General features: G+C 61.1%; 1 protein-coding gene across 2 annotated transcripts in view; it reads left to right on the plus strand.

The window, feature by feature from the left end:
- Positions 1 to 21,850, plus strand: part of PDE4C (phosphodiesterase 4C) — an 85,823-nt gene that overhangs the window by 21,845 nt on the left and 42,128 nt on the right. Inside the window, exon 1 of one of the 2 annotated variants that reach the window (XM_075902920.1) lies at positions 2,438 to 3,022. The exons of the other annotated variant lie outside the window; for it this stretch is intronic. Coding sequence (XP_075759035.1) covers positions 2,859 to 3,022 — 164 coding nt within the window. The 5' untranslated portion in view covers positions 2,438 to 2,858. Of the gene's footprint in view, positions 1 to 2,437; positions 3,023 to 21,850 lie in introns of those variants that run through there. 2 annotated transcript variants of the gene reach the window in all.

Below are 21,850 nucleotides of genomic sequence, written 5' to 3' on the forward strand. Positions count from 1 at the left end.
GCTGCTCCCTTTGAAGGCAACAGGCCAGGCACCTGGGACAGCATTTAACTCCAAACCCTTCCTGCCCGCAGCGGCCCCGGCCATAGCGGAGAGGCGGCAGCTCAGCGTGGCTGCAATCCCATCTCAGCGCCTCCTTGCAGGCTGCAGACTCCGCCGCCATGCTGGGGGCTTCTTGAAGAGCTAAGGACAAGGCTGTTGCTCAGGTCTGGGGCCGGGGGCCTGCCCCCTCCCTAAAGCCTTAACCTGTCACTTCGGCCTGCGAGTGCCAAGGGGCATAACAGGCCCATGCAGAGGGCACAGCAGGCAGGGCCAGGCCGCTCAGAGAGCCTGGGAGCTGGCAGAGGGCCGGCTAAGGAGCCTGGCCCTCCAGGGCATGGCCCTGACTCCCCCGGAGGCTGTGGGGCTCTGCAGAATTGAGCCCAGTACCCGTAGGCCCAGCGTGGCTGATGGAGCAGGAGCGTGGGCAGGTGCAGCCTGGCACCATCCTGTCTCTCTCGCCCGTGGGGCCCTGCCTGTGTCAAGCTGGGCGTGCTCCTGAGGCGCCTCTGCCTGGCCCGGGCCTCTCTCAGGGGAAGTTACAGCCCAGTGTGCTCTGACTGCCTAGCCCCCTCATGTGGGTGTGAGAGGAGCTGGGCTGCTTCCCTCACCCCACCCCAGTTGGGCCCTGCCTCTCCCCTCCCCCATCCCTGCTAGGCCCCCCCATCTCTGCTGGGCCCTGCCTCTCCCCTCCCCCATTCCTGCTAGCCCCCCCATCTCTGCTGGGCCCTGCCTCTCCCCTCCCCCATCCCTGCTTTAGCCCCCCCCATCTCTGCTGGGCCCTGCCTCTCCCCTCCCTCATCCCTGCTAATCCCCCTCCCCCCATCTCTGCTGGGCCCTGCCTCTCCCCTCCCCCATCCCTGCTAAGCCCCCTCCCCCCATCTCTGCTGGGCCCTGCCTCTCCCCTCCCCCATCCCTGCTAAGCCCCCTCCCCCCATCTCTGCTGGGCCCTGCCTCTCCCCTCCCCCATCCCTGCTAAGCCCCCTCCCCCAATCTCTGCTGGGCCCTGCCTCTCCCTGCTAGGCCCTCTCCCCCCCATCTCTGCTGGATCCTGCCTCTCCTCCCCTTCTCCCTACTGGGCCCTCTCTCCCCCCTTCCCCTCTTCCTGCTAAGCCCTGCCTCTCCCCTCCCCCATCCCTACTAGGCCCCCTCCCCCATCTCTGCTGGACCCTGCCTCTCTCCTCCCCCAACCCTGCTAGGCCCCCTTCCCCCATCTCTGCTGGGCCCTGCCTCTCCCCTCCCCCATCCCTGCTAAGCCCCCTCCCCCATCTCTGCTGGGCCCTGCCTCTCGCCTCCCCCAACCCTGCTAGGCCCCCTTCCCCCATCTCTGCTGGGCCCTGCCTCTCCCCTCCCCCATCCCTGCTAAGCCCCCTCCCCCATCTCTGCTGGGCCCTGCCTCTCGCCTCCCCCAACCCTGCTAGGCCCCCTTCCCCCATCTCTGCTGGGCCCTGCCTCTCCCCTCCCCCATCCCTGCTAAGCCCCCTCCCCCCATCTCTGCTGGGCCCTGCCTCTCCCCTCCCCCATCCCTGCTAAGCCCCCTCCCCCAATCTCTGCTGGGCCCTGCCTCTCCCTGCTAGGCCCTCTCCCCCCCATCTCTGCTGGATCCTGCCTCTCCTCCCCTTCTCCCTACTGGGCCCTCTCTCCCCCCTTCCCCTCTTCCTGCTAAGCCCTGCCTCTCCCCTCCCCCATCCCTACTAGGCCCCCTCCCCCATCTCTGCTGGACCCTGCCTCTCTCCTCCCCCAACCCTGCTAGGCCCCCTTCCCCCATCTCTGCTGGGCCCTGCCTCTCCCCTCCCCCATCCCTGCTAAGCCCCCTCCCCCATCTCTGCTGGGCCCTGCCTCTCGCCTCCCCCAACCCTGCTAGGCCCCCTTCCCCCATCTCTGCTGGGCCCTGCCTCTCCCCTCCCCCATCCCTGCTAAGCCCCCTCCCCCATCTCTGCTGGGCCCTGCCTCTCGCCTCCCCCAACCCTGCTAGGCCCCCTTCCCCCATCTCTGCTGGGCCCTGCCTCTCCCCTCCCCCATCCCTGCTAAGCCCCCTCCCCCCATCTCTGCTGGGCCCTGCCTCTCCCCTCCCCCATCCCTGCTAAGCCCCCTCCCCCAATCTCTGCTGGGCCCTGCCTCTCCCTGCTAGGCCCTCTCCCCCCCATCTCTGCTGGATCCTGCCTCTCCTCCCCTTCTCCCTACTGGGCCCTCTCTCCCCCCTTCCCCTCTTCCTGCTAAGCCCTGCCTCTCCCCTCCCCCCTCCTCCCCATCTCTGCTGGGCCCTGCCTCTCGCCTCCCCCATCCCTGGGGGCCCTGCCTCCCCAGCGCCAGCAAGGGAGAGGGGCTGAAGGGAAGGAAGCCCCCCCGGGGCCGGGGCTGCCCAGCCCCTCGCAGAGCCGGGGGGGGGGGAGTCTCCCTGGGCCGAGGGGCTCCGGGCTGGCGCCGGGGGAGGGGCCGCAGGGGGACAAGCGTCCCTGTCCCGCCCTGGCTTCGCGAGGGTGGGGCCCGGCCCCGGGACAGCGGCGGGAGGCTGCGGGCGGGGCGGGGTTAGCGCTGTCCAGCCCGCCCCGCTCCGCTATAAAACCGGCCGCCCGGCGCCCGGCGCGCTTGGAGCTGCAGCCCTGCGGAGCCGGCGGGGGAGCCGGGAGCCGGGAGCTGGGAGCCGGGGTCGGGGCTGCGGGCGGAGCCGTCGGGGGCGCAGCCGGGAAAGTTTCCGGCCGGGGCTCCGCGTCCTCTCGCCGCTGCCGGGAACTTGCCGGCTCCGCGGGCGGCTCCCGGCGCCTCCCTTCGCTTCAGCCCCGCGCGGCGCCGCGTTCAGCACCCGGCTGGCGGACAGCGCCATGGAGCGGAGCCGGGAGGGGGCCAAGCCCCCCAAGCACCTGTGGCGCCAGCCCCGCACCCACATCCGCATCCAGCAGCGCTTCCACTCGGACACCGGCAAGTCCCTGCCCCGGCCCGGCCTGCGGAGACTCCGGATGTCCTGGCCCTGCTCCCTGCACCGCCGGTAAGAGGGGCGCCCCGGGGCCCTCGGGAATTGGGGCAGCCGCGGGGTAAGGAGCCCAGGGGGGGCAGGAGCCCTGGGCACTAAGGGGTTAAGTGTCTCTGGGGGCTGGAGTCTGCCCTGCCGGATTCAGCCTCCTTCCCTGTCCCCTCCCAGGCTGTGCCCCCCACCGTGGCACCGTGCCCGGGACTGGAGCATGGCACTGCCCACTGCAGGGTGCAGGGGCCGGCCGGAGGCAAGCGTGATGCCTGAGCCAGGCTGGACTCTCCCTGTGGCGTTATGGGTTGGTCCACCTGCCAGCAACCAGAGCTGCCCCGCTTCCGGCTATAGGAGCACAGAGCCCATGGGGGGCAGCCCCGGAGATCCCTGCCTGGATCGTACAACCCAAGCCCTGGCAGGCAAGGAAGCCCCAAAGCGCCTCAAAGCCAGGGGCTGTTTGCTTTTCCCTGCCATGGGCTGATCCGGTGCCATCTGCCACCCTGGGAACTTTCCCGTGTCCCTGTGAAAGCGCCCTGGCTCCCTCCGGCTTTGTGCCTGGCCATTAGGGATTCTGTCCCAGTTCACACTGTGTGTGACTAAGGCCCCAGCGAGCTCGGAGGGACCCCGTGGCGGGCCAAACAAATGAAGATCCTCTTCAGAAATGAATTCCCCGGGGGGCCGGGTTAGAATATTTATTTTGTTCCCTCTGCATGAGGGTGATGGATGGTGGCCCAGCTGGGCTGGAAATCGAATTCTTCACGTGGCTGCCAGCCTTGGAAACCGGCGCGGGAGGGGTTGGGTTTGTTTGTTTGTTCTGCTTTACCATATGCCTCTCCAGCAACACAAACACCGAGGCTTGTGATAAATCAGCTAATCAAACGGTGTCCTTATTTTTGCCTGTGCTAATGTGTGTGAGCCACTTCCCCCCACTCCATCTGCACATTGCCCGGGCACCTGCCAAGAAATGTTCTTCCCCGGCGCTTGCGTTCAGGCTACGGAAGCGTTGGTGCTTTGTGAGCCTCGGTGCCGCTCTCGTGCGAGGCCGGGCGCTGGGCTGCGAGGTCCTGGCCACCCTGCGTTGTGCGTGATGGCAGTGCAGCCAGGCGGCCCTCCCCAGGCGCACTTTTTGCCTTGCTAGTGAGGCACTCCCCTTCTTTCTGAGAACCAGCTTCGGGGGCTGGATTTCATCTGCGCAGCGCTCCAGGGAAGGGGCAAGGCTTCAGCGTGAGTGGGCCTTAAATTGGCTACCCTGCGATCCAAGCCTGGCACCTCAGTACACGAGGACGGCAGCACCGAGCAGGGTTTTCTTTGGAGTCCGGCTGCCTGGCTCTGCCCATCCAGAGCGATCCCTGTGTGGGTGCGGCCAGTGCAGAGGGAGGCTTCCTCCAAGGCACGTGGGGAAGCAGCGGCCATGAGCTGGGGTTGGCACAGGCCTCGCTGGGTGCTGGGAAGTTGGTGCTCCGGCGACACTTGAACCAGAGAATGGCATTCATTTCCTGAGAGCTGATTGGCCAGTCTTGGGATAGGCAGGCCAAGGAACGTTGACCCAGGGGATTATGGGATAGCATCGGTGGACTCAGGGCTCATGTCTGGGGACCTGGCCTGAGATGTGTCCATGTGGCAAAATGAGGATGTTTGGACTCAAATCCCAGGGTGGATTTTGACTTGGATTTACCCCTTTTGCCGGGTGCTCAGGGCTTCCTGGCCCATGTGTGACGTCCTGTTGGGGTTCCCCCGCCTCCTGCACCCCCATAGTGGCACGGACAGACTCCACCAGCCAGTAGAACAGAGGGAGTTTATTGCTTCTCCAGGATACACCACAGCATAGATGTAATCCGGTTACAGGGCAGGCCTAGGATGCCTCAGCCCCCCTTGAGATGGGGGAGACTGGGCCCCTAAATCCCAGCCCCTTGCTTAGGCTGCTTTCTCCATGATTCCAGACAGAAACTAAAAACTCTCTTCCAGCCCTGCCCCCCAGCCAGGTGCTGGTCTCTGCCCTCCTCCCTTTGTCTCCCTCCCTGGGAGGCTGAGCCTGGGTGTCTGGGTTAATCCACATTTGGGAGAGTCAGTGAGAATCTCCCATCACAGCACAGGGGACCCCGGATCACAGAGCAGACAGCCCCCCCACTGCGCCACCCCATGTCAGCCAGATTGGTGTGGATGCAAGAGAGACGTAGGCTCAATCCGGTCAGCACACAGGCTCACATTGCTGTGTAGACGTACCCTCCGAGACCCTCTGTGCAGGAGGGACACCCGGCTGGGACTGCACCATGGACCCGGTGTGTGTGTGGGGGTGGGGTGGGGTGGGGGGGGGGACATGACTTGCTCATTCTCTTTTCTGTGCTGGAGGTTCTGGCTGTACGGAGCTGTGCTGGCCCAGCTGGTCTTTCTTGGCCTGCTGGCGACTTCTGTGCACCATCTGCCTTTGGGCAGGGATTTACTTGGCCTGTGGTGCTGGCCGGTCGCCCACACGGAGGAGTGGAGCAGGTGTCATGGCTGGAACGGTGACTCCTACGTGGCGATTGGACACCAAGTAGCATTTGCATTTGCTGTCCAGAGAGCTGCCCGGGAAGTTAAATTCTCCAAGGGCTGCTGGGTGCAGAATAAAGCCACGGCGGGCCCAATCCCACCAGGGCCCCTGCTCATACCCCAGGCACCCAGCGACGGGCCCCACTGCCCCCAGAGCCACAGCTAGCTGCACAGACTGTTCTCTTCTGAATTTCAAATAACAAGCCGGTGAAAAATGTCACCTGTCAGACTTTGATCTTTCGCTGCAGGCGCACAGCATGCCCTGCGCTGAGATCACAGTGGGGTCCGTAGTCTAAATGAACAGCCTTCTCCATAGGGCCTGGCGCCCATGGAGGGAGGGGAAGCTGCTGCGCTCGGGGAGGGCGGGGGGGTTGTGTTCAAACTTGGATTCGGCCTCGATTTATTGAAACCAAAATGTTATTTCCCAGGTGCTGTGGTCCAGGGCTCCTCTGTCTCTGTGGGCTCAGCCAGTGGCACGGGGACATGTGCGGCCACAAGAAAGGCCACACTGGGTCAGACCGAAGGTCCGTCTAGCCCAGTGTCCTGTCTGCCCACAGTGGCCAGTGCCAAGTGCCCCAGAGGGAGTAAACAGAACAGGGAATCATCATGGGATCCATCTTCTGACAAACAGAGGCCAGGGACAACCATCCCTGCACATCCTGGCGAATAGCCATTAATAGACCTGTCTTCCATGAATTTATCTAGCTCTTTTTTTCACAAATTGCCGAGGGAGGTTGTGGAATCTCCATCACTGGATATATTTAAGAGCAGGTTGGACAGACACCTGCCAGGGATGAGCTACAGTGCTCGGTCCTGCCGTGAGGGCAGGGGACTGGACTCGATGACCTCTCGTGGTCCCTTGCAGGTCTAGCGTTCTATGATTCTATGTCCTCTGGCAAGGAGTTCCACCGGTTGACCGTGCATTGTGTGAAGAAATACTTCTTTTGCTTTGCTTTGCTTGAAATGTGCTGCCGATTCATTTCATTTGGGGCCACACCCCCAGTTCTTGTGTGATGTGAATCACACTTCCTTATCACCTTTCCCCACACCAGTCACGATTCTATAGACGTCCGTCATATCCCTCTTCGTCGTCCCTTTTCCAAGCTGAAGAGTTCTCCTCTTAATCTCTCTCCTCACTGGGCAGCCGTGCCATACCCTCGGATCTCACCACGTCAGTGGCCCTTTCCTGAACCTTCTCCAATCCCAACATAGATTTGCAACAGCTCGATCAGGCACTGGCGCTGAGGGCTTCTTCCTTCCAGAGCAAAACCCCCTAAAACGCCAAGGTCTGGTGATGGAGGAGGAGGGTCCTTTGGGGACCCTGCTTCAGCATCTGGTAGCTTTTTAGCCCTCCCAAGAAGACGGGTTTGCCTAGGAGTTCATTTCCAATATTTGCACTGGCTGTGACTCAGGTCCAGGTAATTTTGCTGACAGAGACACATTTCAGTGACTCAGCTGCGCAGGGAAAGGGGTTGGCTCCCGTAGGGAACGGCCTTGAGTGGAAATTGCTCAGAAGTTCGCTCAGCTGCGTTTCTTTTCCAGCTTCCTGACTCACGGGTTGGTAAATTCAAAGGCCCCTGGATGTTAATAGCTGCGCTGTGCTGCATGGAAAGGGGGAAGGGAGAGTTCAGCTCTTCCACAAACAGCTGAAGTGAAGAGCCGGTGGCTCGGACAGGTGCCCGCAAGCCAGCAGATGCACGCGCAGGCTTAGCTCTGCCCTGTGTGTCCCTGCAGGCTTGCGGCCCAGTCCGGTTACTAGGGATGTAGTAGTGGAGTCGACTAACTGATTAACCGATAAGCAAAAGCTTGTAGGTTAATGCTATAAACAACACACATTCCCCCACCAGTAAATTTTTTAGCAGGGTGGCCAGTAGTCTGGCTCAGTTTTAGCTCGTGCCGGGTCCGGGACCTACCTCTGCTGTGCCTCTGCATTTAAAGTGCATTAGAGCCATGTGGGCAGGAAGCCTGGCTCAGTTCCGGCTTGCTAAAGGTCCTGGAACCCACCATCCCCTCCCCCGCCCCCCGACAGGGCCTGCTGCCACCCTGTGCTGCTGCCTCTGTATCAGAGGTAGCAGCGTAGGGCGACAGGCAGCTGGTCCATGAGGGGAGCTGGTTTTTAAACTAGCTTCCCTCATGGACCAGCTCCCGCCTGGCACCCCACGCTGCTGCCTCTGATACAGCAGAGTGGGGCCGGAACGCACAGGCCCCCGGGGACTATAGAATAGTCGAGTAACCGATAAGAATTCATGAGGTTAATCGACTATTCAATTCACCGATATTTAACATCCCTACGGGTTACACGTGCCTGAGGCAGGGCGGGGAATATCAGTGATACAGGGGGCGGCAGCTTCTGGGGCCGAGCAGTGAGTGTCCACGGAACGTGGGACAGCATCCATGGCTGCCACATCTCTGCTTTGCACTGACTGAGCCAGGGCCCCCACTCCATCACGCCTGGCCCCGGGCGCAGTGGAGGGGGCTCCCTTGCTCGTGCGCACGGGACAGCCGCCTCCCCAAAGGGCCTGTGGGAAGGGCCAGGACAGCCCCAGACTCGAGCCCGTGGAGCAGGACCTGCACGGTGTCCCGGCACAGCCCTGCTTAGCACTGGTGCTCTCGGTAGGGGCTGGCTTCCTGCTAATGTGCCCCCGGGCTCTGCCTTGTGCCCCCAGCCCAAGAGCTGCACGACCGGGGCACCCCAGGAAAAAGCTAATAGAGCCCGGCAAGGTTTCATAGACTCCAGGAGTTCTCCGAGGGGCTGGATGGGGGGGGTCCCCTTCCCCCAGACATGCCAAGCACAGTTCTAGAGGGGAGGGGGTGCCATGTGGATGGAGGGAGGCTCCTTCACACATGCTAGTGTGGGGGTTGGAGGGCAGAGGTTCCCTGCATGCATAGAAAAGGGTGGGTGCAGACCGGGGAGAGGGACTCCCAGACTGGGGTAGACGAGCCGTCTCCATGGCCCTGATAGTAGGTGGGGTGTGAAATCCCCCCCCCCCAATCTATGACACTGGCAGCTGTTGATCATTGCCTGGCCCTATTGGCGTGTGCAGATGGTGGTTGAGAATCCGAGCCCGGGGCCTGCTGGGGCAGGTCTGTGGGGCAGACAGGAGGCGTGGGAGGCAGAGAGATGACTGCAGGCACCCAGCAGGACTCTGGGCAGGCTGCAGGGAGCAGCGCCGGTGACTGGTGCCGAGAACGCAGGGCGAAGGTGCCGTTCCTGGGGCTCCAGGCTGCTGGCTGAGTAACAAGCCAGAGGTCTCTGGTGCAGAGAGCAGGTGCAAGTCTTTCCTGGACACGGCTGCCAGACCAAAACCCATGGCTCCGCGCCAGCCGGGGCTGCCAAGTTCCTGCCGTGGTGGGAGGCTCACGCAGAGCCGCTGGCTCAGGCAGGTTTCCCACCCGCTGGCGGAGGCCTCCACTGACCAGCCGTGAAGCTAGAGAAAGGCAAAGCCCTGACGTCATTTGCTCTGTTTCCAGGTGGGGGCTGACTCATTGTTGTGGGTGCGCTCATTGGAGTTGCCAGCGTCCCACTCCACGGGGTCGAGGGCTAATTCCCAGCACTCTGCGACTCTTGGGAGACTTTCCTTATATCTACTTAACTCCCCCCCACACCTTAATTTGGTCCCACTGACTCCTCCCCCCCCCCCCGGCTGTCCCCTCCGTGCTTTCTAGGGGTTCCCCTGTTTCTAAACTGTTCGGATCTCCCCCGCCACCTCTCCCCCTCCTTAGTCTTGGCAGAGCCCCTCCTAATTGCCCAGGGAGGTTGTGGAATCTCCATCTCTGGAGATATTTAAGAGTAGGTTAGAGAAATGTCTATCAGGGATGGTCTAGACAGTATTTGGTCCTGCCATGGGGACTGGACTCGATGACTCTCGAGGTCCCTTCCAGTCCTAGTATTCTATGATTCTATGAAAAGTAGCCCTGTCTACCCCAGTCCTGAGAGTCTGGGACGGGGACTTGTCACTCTTCTCGGAACTCCCTCTGGTTTGTCAGCTGTGGCACTGAGGTGCCGGGGGTGGAGGATGCCTGAGCAGAATGGTAAGGCTGGCCCCTCCCTGCGCCAGGGCCTGGTGCTATGCATACTCCTTCCGCAGGGTCATCGCAGGAAGTAAAAGGCATCCCTGCCCTGGAGAACTACCTGGGATTGGGCGTCTCTTCCTGAAAGCCCCTCTCCTGCTTGGGCAGATGTTTTAGCCTGGAGGATTCCCCGGCCGGTGTGATACAAGGAAGCAGCCCGGAGCCTTTAATCTTAGAATCATCAAACACTAGAATTGGAAGGGACCTTGAGAAGCTGTCAAGTCCTGTCCCCTGCCCTCACGGCAGGACCAAGCACCGTCTAGATCATCCCTGATCCAACCTGCTCTTAAATATCTCCAGTGATAGAGATTCCACAACCCCCTAAGCAGTGTTTCATGGCCCTGACAATTAGGAAGTTTTTCCTAATGTCCACCCGTTGCTTCTTGGCCTATCCGCAGAGGCCAAGGAGAAGAATTTTTCTCCCTCCTCCTTGTAACACCCTTTTAGATCCTTGAAAGCTGCTATCAGGTCCCCTCTCAGGCTTCTCTTTTCTAAACTAGCCAAGCCCAATTCTTTCAGTCTTCCCTCATAGCTCATGTCTTCTAAACCTTTCATCGTTTTGTTGCTCTTCTCTGGACTCTGTTCAATGTCCATCACCACCTCTCTTGAAATGCGGTGCCCAGAACTGGCCACGATCCTTCTTCTGAGGTCTAATCAGCGCAAAGTAGAGCAGAAGAATGATTTCTCCTGTCTTGCTCACAACTCGAGAAATAAATCTAACTGAGGATTAGAGTGAGGGAGCCGGGGTACGGGCAAGCATCCCCCAGGCTAAGGGTTCCACGGCTCGGTTATCTAATGAGTAAATAAACAATGGCATTAAGCTTATTACAACAAGGGCAGGTGTTGATTTCATCGTCGCTGGCATTTGTAAAACCACTCCCGGGAGCTATTTTTGCGCTCCCCTTCTGCGTAATATTTAATCAGTATCACGTTTCCTTGTGCAAACACGGGCGCAAACGGAAGGGAACTTGCACAAGCAGCGTCTGTTCCCAGGCCTTCGTCGTCAGCCACCTGGCTGGCAGGGAGCCCTGGCATTCCCGCGTTTGCTGGAGAGATGGCGAATGGAGACCCAGGTGTGTGTGTGAGTGTGTGTGCGTGTGCGTGTGCGCGCAATGGGTGTGGCTCCCCCAGCTCCGTTTAGATTCATGAAGTTTGCATTCCCCCGGCTCTGGGAAGAGGAATCAAAACCTTTCTAGAGCCCCCCGCCAGAATGTGCCCTGCTAGAATGGGACGGTGCCTGGCTCTGAGGCCTCTCCACCCGTCTCTGCCTCAGTTTACCCAAATGCCCAGCAAGCACTGGGCTGAGCCGATCGCTGGGGCAGCCACATGGTTGTTTCTCAGCAGACAATGAATTTTGGGCAGTCAGAGTTTTTCTGCCTGAGTCTGGAAGAAGATGATCCTTAAGTACCTGTCTCACGAGGGGATAAATTACGGTGAAACGAGCGAGACGCTCCCCGGGGAGGGCTGTGGCGGGTGACCCCCCCCGTCAGGCTGTTACTCAGCAGCGAGGGGGGGCAGAGAGCATGGAGAAGCTGTCATCCCTCCACCCCCTAAGTTTTGTTGCCGTCGAGGGCGTGGCTGGTGCAGGCGCAGCTGCCTGGAAATTGCTCTTCAAATGAAAAGACACAATCCCGGCCTTTTCTTCTGCCAAGTCATCTTCGTTCCCAGCTGGGAGGCTCTGACGCGGGCTCCCTGGGTGCTGGCGATTACAGCCCCCGGAGAGGAGCGCCGAACGCGACCTTTGCCCCAGCTCTGCGTGGGAGAGACATGCAGGAAAAGCCATAAAGGTGCCGTCGGCCAGGCCCCTGGGAAATGGCCGGCAGGGCACCATGCAGACGGCTGGCTCTCAGGCGGGCCGTGCTGCTGCCCCAGAGCTGGCGCCTGGATGGATTAACCCAGGCTCGGCCGTTTGTGCCCCCCAGGGGTTACAAAAATAAAATGTTCTGCTAAGGGCAGCTCCTGGCGCAGGGCCTGCAAGCCACAGGGCAGCGGGTCTCTGTCTCTGTCTCTCCGTGTGACGCTTTCCCCAGCCCCTTTCCTGCAGGGAGCAGCCTGCCTATTGACAGGGTCCGGCCCCCGCGAGCCCATGAGTGATGGAGCTGAGCTAGAACCCAGGAGTTTCTGGCTCGAGAGCGCCAGTCTGAGCCCAGTTGCAGAGAGAGACCTGCCGCCACGCCCTGGGCCTGGCCATGCCGCCTTCCCCTCTCTGTGATGCCCGGGGTGGGAAGGGGGGCCCTGCTCTCCAGCAGAGGAGGGGGTGGTACTGCAGGGTCAGGCTTGTGGTAGAAGTGGGTTAATCTACTGTCTTACAAGTCTCTGGGGTCCATCCTTCATCAGGCTGCGTCATCCGACCTTCCGGACTCAGTTCAGAGCGAAGATGCTCCTGAAGTGATGAGCCGGTGGGGAGATGAAGATGGAAGAACCCAGGGACCCTAGCCCATGTGGAGGGAATCCCATTGCTCGCCCTGGTGTGAAAGTCAGCTCCTGATGGAGTTTGTCACACAAGCAAGTCTCCTGTCCAGGCATGAGGGTATGTCTACACTACCCCGCTAGTTCGAACTAGCGGGGTAATGTATGCATACCGCACTTGCTAATGAAGCCCGGGATTTGAATTTCCCGGGCTTCATTAGCATAAGCGGGGAGCCGCCATTTTTAAATCCCCGCTGCTTCGAACCCCGTGTAGCGCGGCTACACGGGGCTCGAACTAGGTAGTTCGGACTAGGGTGCCTACTCCCCGTTTCACGAGGAGTACCGGTAGTTCGGAATAGGACCCTAGTCCGAACTACCTAGTTCGAGCCCCGTGTAGCCGCGCTACACGGGGTTCGAAGCAGCGGGGATTTAAAAATGGCGGCTCCCCGCTTATGCTAATGAAGCCCGGGAAATTCAAATCCCGGGCTTCATTAGCAAGTGCGGTATGCATACATTACCCCGCTAGTTCGAACTAGCGGGGTAGTGTAGACATACCCTCACTCTGTAGCCGCCATGGCTCACGTGCTGGTCTGAACAGGCAGCAGGTTTAAAACAAACAAAAGGAAGTTTTTCTTCACTCAGCGCAGTGTCAACCTATGGAACTCCTCGCCAAAGGATGTGGTGAAGACTAGGACTTTAATAGAGTTCCAAAAAGAGCTAGCTAGATTCATAGAGGTTAGAATCATAGAATATTAGGACTGGAAGGGACCTCGAGACATCATCAAGCCCCAGTCCCCTGCCTTCATCGCAGGACAAATACTGTCTAGACCATCCCTGATAGACATTTATCTAACCTCCTCTTAAATATCTCCAGAGATGAAGATTCTACAACCTCCCTGGGCAATTTATTCCAGTGTTTGACCACCCTGACAGTTAGGAATTTTTTCCTAGTGTCCAACCTAAACCTCCCTTGCTGCAGTTTAAGCCCATTGCTTCTTGTTCTGTCCTCAGAGGCCAAGATGAACAAGTTTTCTCCCTCTTCCTTGCGACACCCTTTTAGATACCTGAAAACGGCTATCATGTCCCCTCTCAGTCTTCTCTTTTCGAAACTAAACAAGCCCAGTTCTTTCAGTCTTCCTTCACAGCTCATGTTCTCTAGACTTTTAATTATTCTTGTTGCTCTTCTCTGGACCCTCTCCAATTTCTCCACATCCTTCTTGAAATGCGGTGCCCAGAACTAGACACAATCCTCCATCTGAGGCCTAACTAGTGCAGAGTAGAGCGGAAGAATCACTTCTTGTGTCTTGCTCACAACACACCTGTTCATGCATCCTAGAGTCGTGTTTGCTTTTTTGTAACAGCGTCACTGTTGACACATATTTAGCTTCTGGCCCACTATGACCCCTAGATCCCTTTTTGCAGTACTCCTTCCTAGACAGTCGCTTCCCATTCTGTATGTGTCCATCAATGGCTATTAGCCAGGAAGGGCAGGAATGGAGTCCCTAGCCTCTGTTTGTCTGGAAATGGGTGACAGGAGAGGTTCATGTGAGGGTTCCCTGTTGTGTTCCCGCCCTCTGGGGCACCTGGCATTGGCCACTGTCAGCAGACGGGACACTGGGGGTATGTCTAGATTGCATCCGTCTGTCGGCAGAGGGATGCAGATTAGGCAGGTCGACATTGCAAATGAGGCAGGGATTTAAATATCCGGTGCCTCATTTGCATAAAAATGGCCGCCACGTTTTGCTGACTCAGCACTTTGTCGGCAAAAAGCGGCAGTCTCAAGTGGGGGGGGTCTGTCGAGAAAGAAAGCCTTTTTCGACGGGTCCCTTATGCCTCCTGCGAGGAGGTTTACAGGATCTGTCGAAAAAGGCTTTTTCTCGCCAGATCCCCCTCCAGACTGCTGCTTTTTGCCGACATAGTGCTGAGCTGGCAAAACGTGGCAGCCATTTTTATGCAAATGAGGCACCAGATGTTTAAATCCCTGCCTCATTTGCAATATCGACCTGCCTAATCTGCATCCCTCTGCCGACAGAAGGATGCAGTCTAGACATACCCTGGGTGAGATGGGGCCTGTGGTCTGACCCAGTTTGGCCATTCTTATGTTCTTATGAACGTTCACAGCAGAGTTCCTCAGCCATGGGTTAGTGCCGATTAAGGCCCATTGCCTGGCAGGTGCAGCTATGCGGCCTCGCAACCCTTTGCCCGTCGGTTGGCCCGGCCTCCTGTTGCTTTCTCCCAGGAGCAAACATGGGACACGGGCACAGAGCCGGGCCTCGCAGCATCCAGGACAGGAGTGACGCGTGCCCATGAGCCGTGTCCACAGACTCCGCTTTTGGTGGACGTGTCTCCGGCCCACGTGGCGCCGGGCTTGGCGCAAGCGCAGGACAGCAGCTGCTGCAGTCATTTGCCTGTTCCTATCGGAGCCCAGTGGCGTCCCGCACCCTGCCCTGCATGGGCTGTGTCCAGTCTGCCCTGACGCCCTGGGCAGGGGCTTTGCGCGGTGGAGCTAGTCAGGGTGTGGTGGGGGCTGCCGGAGGAGCCCGGCCCGGCCTCCTTTGGCTCTTGGCAGACGCAGCTCAGACCGAGGTGCCCCGTGGCGCTGCCCGCTTCACTCTCTGCGCCGGGATAGGCCCTAAGAGTAAGGGGGCGCCAGGGCTGCTGGAGGGAAGGTCACCACATCTCCCAGTGCCACTACCCCAGCCGATGCTCGGCGCAAGTGACCTCCAGCCATGAGCTGGGCAGCAACGCTGGGCGGGGAGGGAGAGGGAACGGGGGAAACCCAGGGACGGACACAGCCCTTGGCTGTGGGGCCCATTTCTGGGGCTGTGGGGCACCCTGCAAAGGCCTCCCGCCATGGGGTCTGCATGGAGCAGGCCGGCTTGCCCTGTGCCCAGCCGTCAGACACACCCGCGCTGTCTCCCCACACTGAGCTGCTGCTCGCGCTCGGTCCCCCCAGTTCAACAGGCAAGGGGAGAGACGTCCCCCCCCCCATCTGAGGCCGGCCCCAGGGGCCTGTGGAAACCAGCCAGCCCAGGCTGGGTTGAGGGGGAAGCGCTGACGGGTCTGCGAAGCCCCCGGGGCTGCGGCTCCGTAATTGGAAGGAAGCAGATCGTGTAGGGGAGCCTTGACAGGGTGTTAATGCCAATTACGCGCTTGCCAGATGATCCCTAGAAACGAGCCGTGCTGGGAGAGCAGCCGGCACGGCGGCTCCGGCGAGGGGAGTCGGGAGCCTCCGCAGCTCCAGAGGGAGAGTCCCGGGGAAGGCAGCACGGCCTAGTGTGCAGAGCCCCGGGCGAGTCGCTGCCCACTCTGTTCCCCTTCGACACTCTCATGTTTTGCACCGAGGTCCCACTCCAGCTGGGGGGGCCAGACTGGCTGGGTCCCCACCCCTCCAGCTGCTGAGCGAGGGGAGAAGAGCAGGGATAAAGCTCTTCTGCCTCCATGGTGCCGACTGGGCTCAGACCCACGGAGGTGGAACCAGGCAGTGGTTCCCTGGCACAGGCATCCGGCCCAGCACATCGATTGCTCTCCCCACCATGGCCTGGCTGCTCCCCAGAGGCCGGGCTCCGAGGGAATTCGGTGCCTGGGGACCGTGCCAGCTGCAAAGCTCAAGGTGGGGGAAGTGGGGGGGGGGAATGCTCCAATCCGGAGCAGCGGGTCTCAGCAGGGCCAGCGCCCCCTGCTGCTCTGCCTGCTTCCCTGCCACCTCGGGCACAAGCGCGCTGAGTCCCGGGGCGCTGGCGGGGCCGGGCGTGTTCCGACCAGACGGCGTTGCTCTGCCGTTGCCGGCCGCACGGAGGCAGCTCTGAGGGCTGCGGGGCGCTGAGCGGCTGGGACTTGTCCCGGGCGGGTGAGTCCCTGGGCAGGGACCTTCTCGCAGCTGGTGACAAAGCGCCAAGCCCCTTTGCAGGCCAAAGTCCCGTGTCAGACCCAGCCTTTCCTGGAGCAGCGCCCCGGGGAACGGGAGGGGGAAGGGGACGGGCTGCAGGAGGCTGGCCAGCGGAGGCGTCTCCTCCTGTGTTTGTGATTTTCTGCAGTTGGACCCAGCTGGGTTTGGCTCCGCAGGCGGGGCCGGGATCAGCCCCCCCTCTCCCAGGGAGGGAGCCGTTCCCTGGCTTTAGGGCAGATCATAAATCACTGGAGCCAGACTAGCTGGCTCCTGGCTCTTGCTCCCCCTGGATGGGCACGGCACCCCTCCCATCACCTGCTCCCCCCACCGGGGCATGTCCGCCACACCCCCTCCCATCGCCTGCCCCCCCGCCTGGGTGTGCCCTCAGCACCCCCTCCCATCACCCGCCAAGGCTCTCAGGGCAAGGTGCTGCATGCCATTGGACAGGGCTGTGTCTATTATGGGATGTAAAATGGCACGGGTCCAACAAATGCCGCTCGTTCGAAAAGTCCCTCTTTGCACCCCGCCCCCGCCTCCTACCTGTCCCGGACTCTCCCCCGGCTGGGGCATTGAATGCTGCTCTCTCCCATCAGGACTTGCGGAGCCCAACCCCGGTGCATAGCTCCTCGGGGGCTGGGGCGTCTCATCTGCTGGCAGAAGTCGCCTGCTGTTCTTGCAAACCAGGGCCCGGCTGTCTCTTAAGCCCTCGCTCTTGGGACACGTGCGAGCTCGGTACCCCTGGAGAATGCTCCATAGCTACAGCCCTACATGGGGTGTCAGCAACCTCCCCGCCCTCCACCCCTTCTCCCTCTAGAAAACCCCTGTGGCCACCTGGTTCATCTCGGCCTGCCCTGACGGAGGGAAGTGGTCCCCAAACTCGCGTGTGCTACCCAAAGGGTTGGCGGGCACACACCTTCCCTCCCCCGGCATCGGCAGCCGTTGGAGACTCGTGACAAAGTGGGAATTTTCTGGAATTGCAGGGGCGTGCCTCATTTTCCCCCTAAATGTAGCTTTCCTACCGGAGCGAGAGAGGACGACGTTTGCCCCTGGGGCAGTCTGAGGCTTCGGCGTGTGTGTGGGTTGCCAAGCGGTCCTTACAAATGAGTCATTTTAAGAAGCCTGGCTGAGGCCGACCCCGAGGGCTGGAACATTAGCGCCGAGCCGGCAGAGCCCCGGAGGCAGAAGCGGGGCCGTGAACTCAGCGTGTCTCTGCAGGAGAAGAAAGGCTCAGGAGGCAGCCGGCAGGGAGCAAAGGGCTGGTTTCTGGAAGAGGCCGGGAGCTCTCTACCATGCCTGGAGAAGTCAGCGAGAGAGGTGAAGCCACATCGTGGAGTGGGCTGCATCCAGACTGGTGAATTGCTCTGGCGGGACCAGACTGGATGATGCTTTAATCTTTACCCATCACATGGACCCACGGGAAAGAGACCCGTGAAGATTTCCACAGGGATTCCAGCAATTTCCACCCACTATCAACCTCAGCCTGGAGCAACCCATTCAAGAAAGCCACTTCCTTGACATTCCAATACAAGTCAACGATGGTCATGTAAGCACCACCCGGTACGGTAAACGTACTGGCCGCTATTCTTCCCTACCTGCCTCTAGCGTCCATCCGGGGGACACCACATGATCCATGGTCTACAGCCAAGCCCTGAGATGCAACCGGATCTGCTCCAGTCCCTCAGACAGAGTCAGACACCTACAGCACCTTCATCAGGCGTCCTTAAAACATACATCTTGGTTTCTGTTCTTTCCACTCCAGCTCATCTGATGAAGTGGGTTTTGCCCTCGAAAGCTCATGAGTGTGTCTATTTTTGTTAGTCTCTAAGGAGCCACAGTTCCACTCGTTGGCTTTAACCTTTGTTTCTCGGTGTGAACCTCAGGACTTCCCAGGCTGCATGTGTGTGACGGCGAGTTGGGGTTCCCCCGATCATGCAGCCCCATAGCAGCAAGAACAGACTCCGCCAGCCAGTAGAATAGAGGGGGTTTATTGCTCCTCCAGGATCCAGCGCAGCCTAGATGAGACGTGACGTGGCTACAGGAGTCTGGACCAGGATGCCTCAGACCCCTTGAGATGAGGTGCCTCGGCCCTTAGACTCCCAGCCCCCCCCACTTCTTAGTCCGTCTCCTTCATGATTCCAGCCAGAAACTGCCCCTTCCCCTGTACATTCATTTCCTTAGTTCCCTCTCTGCCCTCAACCGGTCTGACCGGTTGGGTCTTTGTCTCCCTGACCAAGGCAGCCCACCTGCTGGGCAGTGCTTACAGACAGAGGCCAGTAGGGGTCATCCACAGCCCACAGCATAGGAACCAGCAAGGAACTGACATTACATCACAAAATGTGGGTGAGTCAGTGGGAATGACACATCACAGCGCAGGGGGGCACCGGGTTACAGAGCAGACAGCCCCCCCACTATGTCACAGTGTGCCAGTGACTGACGAACCCTGCTCTGTTCAGAAGCGCGGCCTGGTGTCACTGCACATCCTAGGCGTCCCCAAAGTGTGCGCAAGTCTCTGCCATTTCACTAGGACTCGCTGAGCAAAGCTCACGCTGCGAACCAACAGGGCTGGAACCCGGAGGCTTGAGTCAAGGACATGGGCAGGCGGTGGGACCTGCCCTGAAGGAATAGGGGCCCCCTGGGGGGGGGGTGTTGGCAGAGGGAAGGGCTTCCTCCAAGAGATTGATCCAAAGCTGGGTGTAGCTGGGACCCCGGGAGGCTGTGACAGAGCCTATGTGGAGCGGCACGGCCGGGGCTTGGACTCTGGAGTTCTCCTCCCTGCCCGTATCCCTCGCCGGCGAGGGAGGCTTCCCTGGAGCAGCCTGAGGCGGGGACCATCCTCCAGGCATCCACGTCCGTTGCTCTTTCTCTCTGGCCCTGCCGGGGCTCGCAGTGGAGTCAGGGCGGCGGGGCCACGGTTCCGAGTGCCTCAGACAGAAGAGGACACTGTGCCCTCAAGCCCCAGGCGGAGTCCCTGTTTATTCAGCCGGCCCTGCCGAGCCTTTGGCTGGTTGGCCCTGCCCAGGGTTGGTCGCTCTCTGCCCTTGCGGGCCGTGGCGGCGGGTCCCCCGCCATCTTTCCCACGCCTCCCTGCGCCCTTCGCCCCCGACCTTGTTCTTTGTGCCTTCCCAGCCAGGCTCGGCATCCAGAAATAACTCAGCGACAGGCCGAGCAGCCACGGCCTCAGGCAGGTGTTTTCCCAGAGGGCCGCGCTCTCAGGGCTGGGAAGTGACCTGCCCTCTCCGCTGGGCCACGCTCTCGGCCTCGCTGGCCCCAGGCACCTTTCTGAGGGGAGCATCCGCACGGAGCCGTCCATTCAACGGGGGTGGGGAGCCCCTTTGGCACGGCAGAAATCTAGGCCCTGCTCAAAGCCTTGCAGAGCGGCACGACCCCCGCCCTGCAGGGGTGACCGGCCCAACCCCCCCCAGGGGGCGAAGCCTTGCAGCCCCACAAACCCCCCAAAGACTGCAAGCCTATGCCTGACCCTGCTCCCCTCAGAGCCCCCCGCCCTGAGCTGTGTGTGGGCTCGCTAGGGTAGGAGCTGGCTCCCCTTGGACCTTTGCTTCCTGGGCTGCGGGGGCTGCTGCCCTGGGAGGTTCTGCTCCCCACGGCCCCAGGCAGGAGGCAGGCGATTAGTCCCCCAGATGGGGATGGGGCCTGTGGAGGAGACAGCTTTGCCCAGGCTCAGAGCTGGGGGCATGGCCAGCGACAGAACCAGCTCCCCTGAGCAGTGGAGAACTGGGCTCCTCTTGCCCCGCAGAGGGGGGTAAATTCTGCGCTCCCACTGCTGTTGTGTTCTGAGGTTGGGGCTCTGGGGCTGCCCCTGCAGCGCATCCTCAGGGCTCCGTGTCCTGCCCTCCCCTGGCTGCCGCATCGGCCAAGGCTGGGCTAAGCAGGGAGCATTTCGGTGCCAGGGCTGAGCCCAGCCTCCCCGCAGCTCCGGCCCCTGCGCCCTGCTCCGCACCATCCCGGGAGCATGAGGCTGCCTGCCCATGTAGTGCCAGGCCTGCCCCGCTCTGCCCCTTCCGGCACAGCTGGTGCTGCAGACAGCCGGCCGGGGAGCAGGAATTGATGAGCCGCAGCATGGAGCGCTGGTAGCCAGGCCTGGGTGCTGCCTGCGACCTGCTCCCGCACCTCCAGTGCCAGGCCAGGGACTGGCTAAATGCTCCGGCTGCAGCGCAGCGCCGGGGGGAGAGATGGCAGGCCTGAGCTTTGCACGGAAACTTACCAGCCTCCCGCAGTGCCGCAAATACCCCAGACGTGGGGGGTTGTGTCAGCAAAGGAACCGGCTGCTGCAGCTCCCTGCCGGGCCGGCTCCCCATCTCCCTGCCGCATGGCTCACCCCTCACTGGCTCTGCTTGGGAGGCCGGAAAGGTGGGTCCCGGCCGGATCTCGGCACAGACGGGAAATCTCACCTTGCAGATTACGTTGGGTAATAACCTCGCCCCCATGCCCAGGCGGGGGCCTACCCCGGGGCGTGTGCTTCAGCACTAGCTGTGTGGGGGCTGGAGGAGGCAGGGCTGGAGAGGGACGAGGGCCTGTAAACGCGCTGTAATTGCATCGGGAGCTGGAGAGTCCCCCGCCAATAAACCGAACCGAAATGAAGCCAGGAGAACTCGCTGCTCACGTGGGCGTCTGGCACCTCTCCTGCCTTGGGAGCTTTTCAGGGGCCAGCCCAGCTCTGGGAGTCTCCTCGCTGCTCAGAGCCACGTGCCGGCAGGTGGCACCACCGGCAAACTGCTCCGTTTCCGTCTGGCTCCTGAAGAGGCAGCGGGGCTGGGGAGATGGGTCAGGGCAGGAGACTGACAGGACAGCAGCCAGGGGTCTGCTGGGTAAACACAGGCTTGGGAACCTCGGCGCTGCAGGGCATTGTGGGAGAGGAATTCCGGCTTGGGGTAACGGCTCCACGGGTCGGCCCCATGGACCAGCCAGTCCTGACTCCAGGCACAGTGCCACGTGCCATGTGCTTCACTTTCAATTAGTGGCCCTCCAGTCTCGGGCACGGAGACTAACGGTAACCGTAGGTTGCCTACCACTGCGAGCAGTTCCACAGTTCCATATCGGAACTCCTTCCGACGCCTACCATCCGGTCCTGGTGTCTTCGTACTGTTCGGTTAAGCAATTTGTTCCCCACCCTGCTCTACTGGCACCTCAGTCTGGGGCAGCCCCTCAGATTTATCACCTGGCTCAGGTGTGGGACTCTTCCCCCCACATCCCTTGCAGCAAAGAGAGGCAAAGAACTCAGTTCGCTTCAACACAACGGCCTTGTCTTCCTTGAGCACCCTGGCTGCCTAGCAGCCCCACTGATCATGAGGTGGGCCTGGGCGGGCGCATGAGGTGCCGAGTCTGACCCTGGTGGATGGGGTGGTGGCAGGGGGTGGGGTCAATAGACGTGGCTCTGGCTGCTGCCACGGAGGGGGCCCCGTGTCAACCCAGCACCCCCTGCTATCTACCCACAGCGGGGGGGGGGGAGGGGGTGGGCAGGGCTGCAGCCGGCTGCAGGCAGGAGGGGGAAGTAAGTTAGCTCCCTGCCGCCACCTCGTGGTGTTCGCTGGAGCATCAAGCCCTCCGCTCTTTCGTGGCTGCCGCGGGCTCCCGGGGCGCTTTGGGGTGGGTCCCAGGGTGGCTGGTGCGAGACAAAGTTCAAACCCAGCCAAGGAGCTCTCGCCCTGCATGGCCGTCCCGCGCGGGGGCCCCTGTGGCACCAGGCTGGCACGCGGCGCAGTGGCCGTGTGTTGTGACGGTGACAGCGGGTGAGGTCCTTGCATCTGGCCCCTCGTGTCTTCCAGCTCTGGCTGCGCGGCACCGAAGAGCCGCCCCGGGGGGCTGAGGGACCAGGCTCCAAACTGGCAGCTGACCCCTCCTGGGCAGCCAGTGCCAGGCTGGTGCACAAAGCCCGTCCCAGCGTTTGGGTCGATAGGTGTTTGCTGCCCTGCGCCCAGGCCCCAAACACCCCTGAG

The sequence above is a fragment of the Pelodiscus sinensis genome, chromosome 19 (assembly GCF_049634645.1).
Source record: "Pelodiscus sinensis isolate JC-2024 chromosome 19, ASM4963464v1, whole genome shotgun sequence".
Taxonomy (NCBI): domain Eukaryota; kingdom Metazoa; phylum Chordata; order Testudines; family Trionychidae; genus Pelodiscus; species Pelodiscus sinensis.